Source organism: Rhamphochromis longiceps, linkage group LG10, assembly GCF_057381845.1.
Source record: "Rhamphochromis longiceps isolate RC_006_pf linkage group LG10, R_longiceps_female_GT1.1, whole genome shotgun sequence".
Classification (NCBI taxonomy): Eukaryota; Metazoa; Chordata; class Actinopteri; order Cichliformes; family Cichlidae; genus Rhamphochromis; species Rhamphochromis longiceps.
This window is the reverse complement of record NC_140566.1, coordinates 28,792,264-28,806,259: the sequence shown is the minus strand read 5'-3', so window position 1 is coordinate 28,806,259 and position 13,996 is coordinate 28,792,264. Positions and strand designations below refer to the sequence as shown.

The 13,996-nt window shown below is 39.3% G+C and overlaps 1 protein-coding gene across 3 annotated transcripts in view; it reads right to left on the bottom strand.

Annotated features, from left to right (window-relative positions):
• cadm1a (cell adhesion molecule 1a) overlaps nucleotides 1-13,996 on the bottom strand; it is a 503,561-nt gene that overhangs the window by 51,053 nt on the left and 438,512 nt on the right. For all 3 annotated transcript variants that reach the window (XM_085421220.1, XM_085421222.1, XM_085421221.1), the window contains one exon: nucleotides 6,973-7,062. In XM_085421220.1, coding sequence (XP_085277346.1) covers nucleotides 6,973-7,062 — 90 coding nt within the window. The remainder of the gene's footprint in view (nucleotides 1-6,972; nucleotides 7,063-13,996) is intronic.

Below are 13,996 nucleotides of genomic sequence, written 5' to 3'. Positions count from 1 at the left end.
AAATCAACTGGCAGAGCGTATTATGGCCATATGAGTCTGCTGCCTTCAATCTATATACACAGTAATAATGGAATGCCCCTGATAGTTGAAAGCAAAGAGAGGACATCTGGCAGAAACTATAAGTGGGTTGTTTCAACCTGAAAATATTGGCCCTGCCGACGTGAGGTTGGCTTTATCAGGTGAAGCCCACGCATCTCAATGTAAGTTCTGCTCACCGGGGACTGAAATAACTTGCCAATATACTGTACAGAGATTTTTTTGTTGTTGTTTTTTTACTGCAGAGACAGTCAATGATCATAATTCTTTTTCAGTGAGAGTCTGTTTAGGGTGTGATTTTCTCCAGACATTCTTTCTTCTTATTAAGAGGTGGCATTAAAGTGGAAGGCAAAATGAGAACTAGAATCATGTACACACCCATAAATACCCAACATGATGCGATCACAGCTGAGCCTGCTTTTGTTAAGAGTCTAAGGTAACAGTGAAAGCTCCCTTTATTCTCTCTCGTAGATGCACCTGCACCATAAATGTTATATTTATTTATAAATTGTATAAAAACTGTATATAGTTTTCATAATAAGCATGCATAACCTTTCTTAATTTTATAGTTCAATACATTCACTTTCTCTTAGGCTGCCTTCCATGATCCACTGAGTGTTTCTTCTTCACTCACCTCTTTTCACTCTGTATTAGCCCTTTTCCAGCCTGTTCCTACTCCCCTCAGCTCGACTCAGTTTTAGAGTTTTCAGAAGGTGGTTGTAACCTGTCCCGTGTACTTTTTTACTACCTACTCGGCCAGGGTCCCAAGCCATCTGAGTCAGTCTGAAAGTGTAACATCACCAGACTGTATGCCACCAATTGGCCAGCCAGTGGCATCACTTGATGGCTCATGAGAGTGACTCCTTGAAAATCAAAATCTCAATTTATGAAGCCCAACATTGTGGTCCATGGACTGAGCAGCGGGTATACAATCGCCTCGACATCCTCCCTTGTTGTGATGCACTTGTGTTGCATACAAATGACGTCACGAGACTTTCTGTTGCGTTGCTGTAATGACTCCAAACCGCGTATGTGATACTCAGTTGTAATGGAAAATGACCGAAACTGAAACAACCGAAAGTAGACTTGAGTTTAGCCGAGCAGGTATTTTGTGTTTATACATCACTTTGCATTTAATCATTGGTTATTACTCATCTTTGGCTCTCTTCCACAGTGTGCCTTTTCTCCCCCCAATCATCCCCGACTGATTAAGATGACTTCCCCTCCCTGAACCTGGTTCTGCTGAATGTTGCTACCTGTCAAAGGCAGTCGCCAAAGTGCCTGCTCACATCGGGGGTCATCTGACTAGTGAAAATAAATTGGAATTGAATTATAAAAATCTTACCCAGCATATTGACTATTTTGAAAATTGCTGTATTTTCTCCAAGATGAAAAATGAAATGCATTTTGCTGTTTAATAAATTTATAGTTTTCAAAGAGTTATACATTAGTTTAATACAACTTTGATCTTGACTGTGTAGTTTTGCCAATCAATATCATATCTCTCAATAATTTCTTATTCAAGAGGATAAGACACAAAAAAAATCAGGCAATCAAACTGGTTGTCAACATGCAAACAGTCAACCAAAAAAAACAAACCCAAACCCTTAAATGATCCCAGTGCAACAAAAGCAGATATTTGATGTTTCCTTATTACCCTTCCTTGTATCAAGTAAGTTCACCTGGAGATCAATAAGTGACCTGATTTAAAGCAAAACGATTGCGATAAGCATTATGTAGTCCATGCAATCACCACACAGGTTGCTGTCAGACGAATCACCAAAATGTCCCCACTGTGACGTTTGTATGTTCTTCCCATTTCTGCCAGGCTTCTCCGATTTCTTCCCGCACATGCACCCAATGTCAGTGATGGGAATAACGGTGTTACAAGAAACGGCGTTACTAATGGCGTTACTTTTTTCAGTAATGAGTAATCTAACTAATTACTATTCCTATCGTTACAACGCCGTTACTGTTACTAACAAGAAAATGCCGTGCGGTCACGTTACTATTTTTCAACAAACAGACGGTTGAAGCTGTCTTCAGCTTACCGCATCAGTTGCACGGAAGTAGCTGTAAGTAATCTGGGTGCTACAGCTTTAAGCAGCTGCGTGAGCTCCCGCGGACGGCAATCACTTTCTGGTAGATGATCACTTTTTGGCACAACACCTGGGGCAAAACAATCGCATGAGTGCTGCTGTTTGACTGAGGAAGAATAAAGTAGTCGTGGTAAGCCAATCACATGACCACTTTAAGATGACAAAGCAACAAGTTGATATATACCAGTTTTTAATTGTGTTGATAGGCCACGTAAAACCAGAGTCATGATAAACAATATATACACCTGTTTTTCCTCAATAGTTTCGTCATGTTTACTGTCTAAGGACAGCGCTAGCAAGCACTCTCTGCTTATGAGCAAAAAAAACCAAAAAACAAAACAAAACAAAACCCCGCCCTTTCGTGTTGGTGGAAAAATGCACCATGTCAACCAATCAAAAAATGATATGGCAACATGACATTTGGTTGTTTAGGAAGAGGGGGAAGTTTTAGGACTGACAGCAGAAAAAGAGAGAGAGAGCGAGTTTTGAGATGTGAGAGATTTGTGATGTTTAGTGTGTTTGGAGTGTGTAGTTAATGTGTTGTGTTGTGTAGTTAGTGTTGTGGATAGTTTTGTGTTGTGTGTCCGAACAATGAGGCGACTGCTGTCTCCAGGTAGAAACAGGAGTGATACACCTGCTGCTGTCAGACCTGCAGGTACCAGGCTGTGATGTTCTCCTTTATAGTGGACAGAAATATTTGGAGTGGCACAAATAATTTGTGTGACATCTTATTGAATGCAGAACAGCTGATTGTTCTGTAAATAGTTTGAAATGGTTATTTAAAAAAGGGGTAAAAGGTAAATGGCTGCAAATAACTTTATTGTTTGCTAAACTTGTGCATATAATTTTAAAATTGTTAATTAATATTTGCATTTAAAGTTATGAAATGTGATTCATTGAACATATTTGTGGTTGTTACAGTAAAAAATAACTTTTTTCTAATTGGATTTTATGTTTTTTGTCTGATTTTAGATCAATTGTGTTAATACAGTATGTCAAAATAAAAACATAACTATAAATTCAGACACGTGAGGTTGTGCTGAAAACAATGATACCAAATAAGGCAAAGTAAATAGTTTTTAAAGGTGAAATGTAGAGGAAACATCAAAAGTGGTTAAAATGGCCAATTATACCCTGGACCCCAGAGGGTTAAACATTTTTTTTAAAGTAACACCATAGTTACTTTTCAAGTAATTAATTACTTTTAGAATCTTGTAACTCAGTTACTAACTCAGTTACTTTTTTGAAGAAGTAATTTATTACTTTTTCAAAGTAACTTGCCCAACACTGCCCAAGGTTAACTGGTGACTTTAAATAGGCCATAGGTGTGAATCTGAGGGTGAATGGTCTGGTTTACCCCTGCAAAAGCACAGAAACCTATCCAGAGTGTACCGTGACTCTTGCCCACAGCTGGGAGACAGCTGGGACTGGCTTCAGCCCTACTGTGATTCCTCCTTGCCATTGGGAGACTTCTAATCAGTCACAAATTCGCGAGATGTCCCTTAACATACAGCCACAGTCTTTACAAATTACCGTCAGTGTCATGAGCTCTAAAGTCAGCATCACAGAGTTAATGATGTTCTTCAAGATGCTCGTTTTGAAGAAACAAGAAAGCATGGCTACATCCAGCATGACTGATCCGAACTGAGCAAAGATGCAATTAAGGGCCTGGGTTACTACTTTTTTTTAATTCACTGACTAATTTGCTCATTTTGTGCAAGCAGAGGTTGCAAAATATTTTTTTACGGTTCTTATTATTTACCTTTAAAGTAAATCTATTATTCACAGCAGGAGCATAATTATTTTGCAAAGCAGCACAGATCTCACTTTGAATCAGTCAGGACTGCTATAATCAGAACAGGCCAGAGCAGACTCCACACTCCTTGATCTGAGGCAAAGGAGCTATCAATCAGCCTGCATAGATAGGTATTCTCTTTAATCCAATCAGATGGCATAATCAAGCACAATGCCTGTGATTTCTGCCAGCCTTGTGAGATTTGATCCAATTGAGCGGTCTGTCAGAGAGGCTTTGATTGCATTTGGAGCTCAGGCTGATTTCTGAGACGAGGCATAAAGTGATGTTTTCTATCTGCACCCTTTGGAGATTTATAGTCACAATAGCCTCGAGTTCTGCTGTTGAAAGAGTGAGATAAAATTTGCTTATTTCAAAAGGGTCTAATTTTCAACTGCTCATGTTCAAGTTATTGTTCACCTCTAGTGTTCGCCTTTTTCCACAACCCACCTAGAGTATGATCTATAATTGACTTCCTGAATGAGAGATGAGTTTCAAATAAAAGGCGACTCGTGTGTCTGTAGTGAGTAAATGCTACAGAACCATCAAATTCACAGAATTGTCATAGTAATCCCACTATTTATGTACCATTATTCACAGCTTCATATAGATGTTTGCTTGCACCAACTCTTGACATCTTACCAATTAAGCTGATGCCATAGTGAAGTGTCACGTTACTGTGATGGTGCAAAGTACAGTGGTGCAGCAGTCTAATTTGAAAAATTAACTCTTTTCCAACATGTTTTTGCGCACCTGGCTTTTCTTTTGAATCCCTGCTGAGAACGATTTGGGAACAACAAGCAGTGACGACCACCTGGTTACTTCCACTGACAACAAAACAACATGAGGTACTAAACCTTGGCCTACTATTTGTCCTTTGAACATCAAAACTCATCTTCACCCACTCACTTGCACACATACTTACAAAGTAAAAATATAGCTGAAGTTGTCTAAATTCTGTTACTTTTTTATTTAATGTTTCTATGTTAATCAGCCCTTCAAAGAGCTTTTGTGCATTTATTTGTGTATATGAGTTGTAATTTGCCATGTTAATGCCTCAGATTGCAACCCTACCATTTCTAGGCTGCAATTGCTAAGAATAAATTATTTAATGCCAGAGAAAGATTTAAAATGGCACAATCAGATGCACTTTTTTTAAATGGCACCAGAAAATTACAAGGCAACAGAAGCCACATTGTGATGTTCTATTTTTTTTAAGTATTTGCTTTTTTGCAGATGGGAATAAAATTGTGGGAAATATTCTCTCTTTTGTATAAATCGGATTGCAACATATCAACTTGATGCTTTTGTATTACAACGAAGTGTAGTCTGCCGTGGTCTCATCCTGACTAAAGCTCTCAGAAAGACAGCATATTAATACTGTATTTTCAAAATGTGGCTCTAAAACAACATCTGCTTATTTCTTTCACGAGCCCCCTGCAACTCACTTTCTTCATCGGTGAATAGAAGCTCTGGGTGAGCTAGCGTAGCATCTGTTTTGGCCATGGTGCAGATATTTTTTGGAGCTCACTACTATTACTAGTGCATGCCCATGCTACAGTATTGTTTGGCGTCTCTGTGTTTCTGGTATAACTACACATAGACAAAAGTAAAAACGCACTTGGTTGCCAGCTAACATGACGGCATCTTAAGATATTACGCATAATTCAACTTTTGCCAGTATAAATTTGTGTTGTTGTAAAATTGAAATAATAAAATGCTTTTATAAGGTGATATCGGAGCATAACTGCTAAAATGGGTCGCTTTAGTCTATTGATAGGTGGTTGCTAGGCAACATGATGACAATAATATTTGGTATAAAAAGGAACCTTCAGGGGCCTAAGATGTATCTATATGCCAAGTGTGGTTGCTCAACTCCTGATCATCTCGGGAAAAATGGGTCATGTTAGCACATTGCTACACGGTTGCGTCGTGGTCCCTGGGATTTGGAGCCTTGTTTTCAATTTTTCGATTAGTTCTTCATTGTTAGTGGTTTTGTGATTTATGTTCAACTTTTGTTCCCTCTGAAATTTAGCACTATGATTTATTTAGTGTATATGGTGTTATTTATTATTTCCTTTCCAGTGGTCTGTTTGCATTTTACTTATTATTTGATGTTCATTATTTTAGGTTTTCCTTGGGCTGGGCTTCTGTATAGGTGTAGGGTGTGTGTAGGGTTATAATTTTTTGTGGTTTAATTACTAGCTCTGTTCTTTGAGTCTTCTGTTCTTAGTTTGGTTACATTCAGGTTATCCTTTAGTAAGTTCCTGTATTATGGATTAGCATTAAATGCTCATTTTGCTTCCCATGCTTTGCATTTGGGTCGACAACAAACAGCTTTCACAGCCGAGTTATGATGGGTTGCCATTCAACATGAAGATGTCATAATATCTCATGTAAATAAGAACATTCCCAAGATGTCCCTGTATGCCAAGTTTGGCTTATTTAACTCCTGATTGGTTTGGCAAAATTGGTTAATTTTAGCTCACTGCTAGTTGGTTGCTAGGCACATGATCTCATCATAAAGTCTAACATAGATAAGAACCTTTGGGGGCTTAGGATGTGCCTGTGTGCCATGTTTGGCTTATTTAACTCCTGATTGGTTTGGCAAAATTGGTTAATTTTAGCTCACTGCTAGTTGGTTGCTAGGCAACATGATCTCATCATAAAGTCTGACATAGATAGGAACCTATGTGCCTAGTTTGATTGCCCAACTCCTTATCATATAAGACGAGCTGACAGCCAAGAAAACACGCAAGATTAACATCCTAATACTGCATTTTCTTTGAGGATTATGCATACCTGTTGCAGCCCCAGACTCATTAGTTTTAGCTGTTAAATGATGGCTTCAGTGTATAACTTGGTAAAAGACAAAAACATCATGACTAAATAAAGCTGCCACTGTGGAATAAAAATGGGAATACACAGGGAAGGATCCAGCACACTGGGAGCAAGGCAGCATGCATGCACGTGAGCGCACACACAGACACTCACACAATCATAAGCACACAGAGATAAACAGGTTGCGTGAAGGTGATACTGTACCTTGATTTATTTCGGGGTAGGAGATGGTGGTGGTGATGATGGTGGTGGTGGTGGTGGCTGTGGTGGATTTAGGGGTAGTGGTGGGAGCATCTGGATGAGGGGACAAATACATGACAAACAAAAGCGGGGAAACAAATAAGTATAAAAGCCATGAAGATAAAATAAAGTCACTGTGAACACTACTGATAGTATCTCGGGCCAGCAGCTCTTTGTGTGCCACCGTGTGTGGGTGATTTAAAGGTCTGCGGCAGACTTTCTGATAAATTAGCTGGATCGCAGTGCATTAAATATGTTGACACAATGATGATACTTCAACAGATCATCTCGTCCCACCCGAATGAGATGATCAAAGATCTTGTTGGGAACTCTTCTCTTTTATGTCTATTCACAGGCATTACACCATGACATGAAAGATAGCAAGCACATGTTTGTTAGAAGTGATTAAATGTCTAATGAGTAACAAGTGCTGGGGTTGTACTTATGCTGTCATTGTTATGCAGTGAGGAGTTTTGACAAATAAATATGCCTGTGCATTCTTAATTTCTCAGAGGAGAAGAGCACAAAGTTGCTGATGATACTAGCCCAAAACAAAAAAAAGCAAAAGATTGATGCAGAAATTCAAACGATAAATGACACGGCACAAAAACAGAAGGAGGGGATTAACAACACACACATATAAAACAAATGAAAGGCATCAAGCAGGGCCGTTGAGAACACAGATTTTGACCACAGACCATTTTTCCTCCCACAGCTTTTTCCCTTTTACTTCATTAGCTGGGTTAGACTCCCCACACTGACAATGACCAGGGGGAGATATCAAAGTGACATTTTCCCTGTTGGAGTGGCAGGGCTGCACTGATATGAAGCCACTGGGATTGCTGCTTGGTTAGAGACCTCCCATGCCGCTCTGATTGCCTAGCAATGGGCTGAAAAACCTGTTGGGGTTATTAAAAGGTGCTGAAAAAACAAGTAATTTGTGGCTGTTGATAAGGAGGGAGGCTGGTCTACACTTTAATGAAGTATTGGGTTATAAGAATGATTGGAAAGAAATGTTTATGGACAGAGGAGGAAGGAGAGGAAAGTTAAGCAGACAAAGGTGAAGGAGACAGAAGAAGGGTCGGCTTAACAGTTGCACAGACTGTATAGTGCTTTTTTTACCTTTAATTGATAGCACATGTATGCTGCTATAATTATATTTACTGAAATGAATTTTCATAAACTATTTTTAAAAAGTAAGCTTGTGTTTATCTTTGGCAAACTTCTGCGCTTGATATGTTCCTACATAGAGATCCTACTGCAACTGAAACCTGTGCAAAACAAGTACACTTTCTTACTCTTTATTAGTTTACTTTTAATTTGTTCTAAATAATAGCACACCGTTGCAACTGGTAACTGGGACAGAGTTGTGTACTAGATACATGACAGGAAACTGAATACTGAAAAATAGACTGACCAGTTTTTTTTTAATTCTTGTCAAAGCTACTGACGATAATACACCAACATACAGAACTGTGCAAAAGTCTCGAGCCAACATTTGTTTTTTTATATTTTGAAGAATGGAAGAAAGCTTGAAGGCACAAGCAGAGTTTGTGCAAGTCGAACCACTTTGAGAGTTAATATTTGCTATGACTGCCTTTATTCTTCAACACAGCCTCAAGTCTCTTAGGGAAACTTTGTCATTTCTTTCAATAGTCTTTAGGAATAGTTCTCTGGGCTTCTAGAGGGACATTCAAAGCTCTTCATTGGATGTTGGCTGCCCTTTGCTCTGTTCTCTGTGCAGATTATCCTAAACTGTTTCAGTCATTTTTGGGGACCACATAGTGTCCCATCGACTGCTTACTGTCCCATTGTTTTGTTTTTTAACCAGGAATTCATTAACTGCATTGGCTAGTGTTTTGGATCATTGCCATGCCAATCAGATGCTTTGAAGATGATGCTACATGGATACATTGATTTAACAAAAAAAAAATCAATTTAGAACATAAGACCTGTTGCCACTGACTTTCAGTCCAGTTTTTGTGAAATTTGGCATACCTCAGCCTTTTCTCTCCAGTTCCCTTTCTTAATAATGGCTTCGTAACAACCAACCTTCCATTGAGACCACTTCTAATGAGGCTTCGGTGAACAGCTGACAGATCAACTGAAGGACAAGATCCATCTCTCAGGTCTTCACAGATTTTTCTTTCTTTTTCTTAAGGGCACACCTTTCAGATACTGTTCATCTGCTAAAGATGGTGTTTTAGGTCTGATATGTCTTTGCTATGACAATATGAGAAATCTTCTGCCACTAAGTCTTTGCAAATCATCTTGCTGGGGCACAAATATTATTTTATGCCCTTCAAACTGTGGTATCATTGCCATTTTTCATAGATTAAACGAAGCCAATGGAACCATCTCATGTTTTTTTTTTTTTTTATTTACAACAGGCTGCAAGTAACAAAGTGTCTAAACTGGTTCTTTGCTAAATTATCTGTTATATGTAGACTAAAAACTCGCTCATTCCTTGAGTTTGGTGCCTGTTTTAATACTTGCATGAGTCAGAGGGCAGCGCAAAGCAAAAGACCTCCAGAAATCTGTGCTTAAGATCCCTTTAAAAATGACAAAAACGTGTGGCCCTGTTAATGCAAAATATAAACAAATGAGGTGCAGCTCAAGACTTTTGCACTCTAATGTATATGTTGTGTACAGATAACACAAAGAAGCAGAAGAGGTCCTTTTCCATACACAGAATGTAATAATTAGTCCATTTATTGAGTTTTCTGTATTTTTATGGAAATAGTTTCAAAAAAGTGTTTACTTGTATTAGTATTTTAAAAAGCCACATACAGTAGGAAAAAAAAGGTACACTGTATTAAGTTGCATTAGGGTAACTTTCCAGCTGAGTAAATCACATTTGCAGAACTGAATGTTCAAAGTCTAATGTTTGATCTCATATATTTTTTACTATGAAATGAGCCTGAATTAAAAAGCTTAGATTCCAAAGATACATTAAAATGATAATAAACATTACCCTGCTGTTTCTGATGCCTTCCGTAAGGGTACAGAGGTTGTTTATTATATAAAAGGAATCCTCCCTGAGGGCAGAAGCTGTTCGTAGCAAGTTCATAAAAATCACAGTTGTTGGTTTCAAAAGTATCTGTTTTATGCACTCAATTAAAAGTGAATCAAGCATTTCAAATACAAAGCAGCCCCTCAGAACTCTTCCTGAAGCAAAATTGACAATTCAAATTGAGGCCTCCAGGTAATCGGGATTAGTATTGGAACTCTATTGATGTGCGTTAGAGTTTTAATCTATCCACAGTTCTGTTATTTAAAGACAACCTTGATAATACAAAAGACTGTACAGACCAATGAGCAGACAAAGGGAGAGAGAGAAATGATCCATTGGGAAGTCGGCTGGCATGCAAAGCTTGAACTGATGAGTTTCACACATGCTTGAGAGCCAACAAACTCCAGCTCGGAGGTGGTGCTGTCTAATTGGTTTTATCCCATCATGAACTGTGAGGGTCCAGCAGATGTTTGGGATCATCAGTGTCAACAACTCATTAAAAACTTAGCATTACAAAAAAGATTCAAAGGAACACTGGCGAGACTGTCTGAACGTACACTACATCTCTCGTTATTGGTGGCTAGCTGGTGCAATGTATCAAAGAATGCTGGAGCTCATTGACTTTCAAATGTGACAGGCTGAATGTGTTTTTCCTCCCGCTGAGTCACCGGGCCTTGTTTACTGATGAGGCTTATGAATCAGTTTCTGGTTTGAATGAAAGGAGCAGGGGCCCGTTCTTCGTACCTCGCTAAGTAGGTTAGCCGGATTAGATTGTTGACGATTTCGCGTGATCCTGGATCAGTCGGTTCCCCGAAGCTCATCCGGGACTTGCTGTCATAGCAACAGAGCCGTAAGCGTAAACCTGCTCGGGAGCAGGTTTACTTTATGTAAACAGGATTAGATCGCGGCCACGCAGGTATGTCCGCGTCATCATACGAAAGCAACAGCGATATTCCACCACTGTTTCACCATAAATAAATAACATCAATGTAACTAAAGACAATGCAGCACCTGATCCATTTATTGATTTCACACAGGTCATTTCCTAAAAAAGGGAAATGTACTATTAACATTCTATTACATGTATGTGATTATTACAGATTCAATTCATATTTCAGAGTAGCAATTGTAAATTACTTCGTGTAATCAAGATGAGAGACCACGGCTATAAAAGCGAAGGTGGATTTGGGAAGCCTGTTGCAGCCATGTCCTGTCCGTATACGCGAGCCACCCATTGCGGAAGGTGCAAGATTGATAAGGAGAGTCCTCAGAATTCAGCGTATATTGCGGGATAGACAGGATCCTTTAGCTCAGCGCGACAGTGTGCTCATAGAGAGATATCGATTTTCCCGTGAGGGTATTATTCACTTAACCAACTTGTTGACGAGGGGGTGCAGGACCACCACCTGTCTTTTTTTGCTCTGCCCTTTTCTTGGTTGCTGTTATAAACAAACAGATTATTCCAGGGTCTCTTTCCAAGAGACTAAAAGCAATATAAGTGATCAATATTACCATTCTGTAGAATATTCTTATATTTCACTTTTACCTGTTCCCATGTTCTAGTGGGTCCTGTCGTGGCTCTAATGTGAAAGAGGATAAAATATAACATATTATAATATAATGTAATATAATGTTGGATAATATAGTGTAATATAATAAATCTACCCTACCGCCTACTGGTGTTGGCCAGAGGGGCCGATGGCGCGATATGGCAGCCTGGCTTCTGTCAGTCTGCCCCAGGGCAGCTGTGGCTACAACTGTAGCTGCCTCCACCAGTGTGTGAATGTGAGAGTGACTGAATAGTGGCATTGTAAAGCGCTTTGGGTGCCTTGAAAAGCGCTATATCAATCCACTCCATTATTATTGTTATTATTAAATTACTTACGAGTTTAATTTGTCAGCAACTTCCTGCCAGCCCTCGCTCCTTGCTTTTGCAGCCTTTGCAGTGTTCCCTTGCGTTCTGATTAAACTCTGAAACTCCTGAAATCCCTCACTCAAGAGTTCTTGCTCTGCTGCCGAAAAATACCGAGCCGAGCGCGCTCCGTCGACATTTTCGCCGACCAATCAGAGGGTTGCCGATCAATGTTTCTACTATCGATGCGTGGCCCCTTTTACGACACCCAGTGATGTCACATTACTGCGTCCAGCTGTACTAATCGTCAACAGCAGGTGTGTTCGGGGAACCGGATTAGCGAGCTCACGGTTAGCGCGATGATTTGATCTTGGATGTGTCATTTGATCTTGGATGTAGTAAGCGACGTACGAAGAACGGGCCCCAGGACTGCAGGAAGCCCTGAGACACAGCCTGACAGGAATCATTCCTGCTAAAGCCAGTGAGTTAAAGAACTCTGTGTGAGCACCAGATGAGACAGGAGCCCTATATTTGCACAATAACATCACCAACCAATAAGAAATTGGGGGAAAGAAATAGCTGCAGCAAAGACTGATTGATAGTAGACAGCAAAGCTATTTAAATTTGCAATGGTTTTAATAAAACAACAGTACTGTTTTTTACATAATGACAATGGTTTGATTTATGTACCACCATTCATATAGACTTATTGTATTTAACACTGGAGTATTTGTAATTCCTAACCCTTTTTTTTGCAGATGAGCTTAACTATCCTTTTACTGACATCACACGCTATGTTCCAGATTACTTAATTAATAATTAAAATGTATTAAACTAATCTTTGCCAAGTAAATGAACTGTTTCCTATATAGCATTTTTCTACTCTACCTCAACTCTAAGCACTTTATACAACATGCCTTACTCACCCATTTATACAAGTGCTTTTTACTTTAATATACTTAAGCACTTTGTAGCTAACATTCACACTCATCAGAGAGAAACTAGGTGTTTGGATCTTGCACAATGATATATGCCAAGCAAACTAGAGCAGCCAGGGATCGAACCACCAACCTTCCAATTAGTAGAGCCCTGTCCTACCTCCTGAGCTACAGCCAGAAGGTACAGGCAAGCACCCTGGCTGTGGTAAATCACTGGCTAGTTTATAGCATACCGCGCTGCTGTCTATTTATTTCCATTTATCTGGGTCTGGGTCCCAGGGACAGCAGTCTAAATCCCCCTTTTCCTTTCCTCCTGTAGCTCATCTGTGGGAACACCAATTTGTTCCCAAGATAGACATCAAATTGTAATCTCTCCAGCTCGTCCTGGGTCCTGCTTTTAGGCGTCGTCCTGGTAGGAAATGCCTGAAGCATCTCACCCTACGAGGCACATGAGTCAAATGGCCGAACTACCTGAGCTGGTTCCTTTAGATGTGGAGGAGTAGAAGTTCTACTCCGTCTCCTCAGAGGAACCTCATTTTCACCACTTGCATCGGTGATCTCATTCTTTCGGTTACTACTCAGAGCTTTTGGCCATAGGTGAGAGCGGGAATGTAGATCAACAGGTAAAACGTTAATATTTTCCAAACTAAATTCAGAAATTTCTAGCCTAATTCTAGCAGCTAAACAAAATTGTAGATGGGGCCTCGTATGATGCTGTCTCTAATTACTTGCGTTCTGTTTTTCCAAAACACTGCATAAATGCATCACTGATTTGTTGTTTTCTTAGGTAATCCAGTTAGAGTCCTTTCCTTTTTTTCGTCTGTTCTTTGAAGCCCTCTTCAGGAACTGTTCTTGATTCAACTGTTAACCCTTTAAGACCTACCATAGAACCAAGTCCGCCAGAGCTTATATTATATTTTTACATGGTGTGGTGCCATTTTTGGGAGCATTTCAAGTTGCTATACATCAATACAACAATTATAGCCCAGATTTTAATAATATGTATTCATTAAGTGCATAGTAATTACATAAATTGCAAAAAAGTGCAATAAACTACAAAAAATTGAAAATCGTTTTTGCTTTTTTAACATATATTTCTAGTTAGAGAAATTTAAGAGGCTTATCCCTCAAAACTGTAAATACAAAAAAGTTGCACAAAATAGTTTCCTACCACAGGAAATTTAT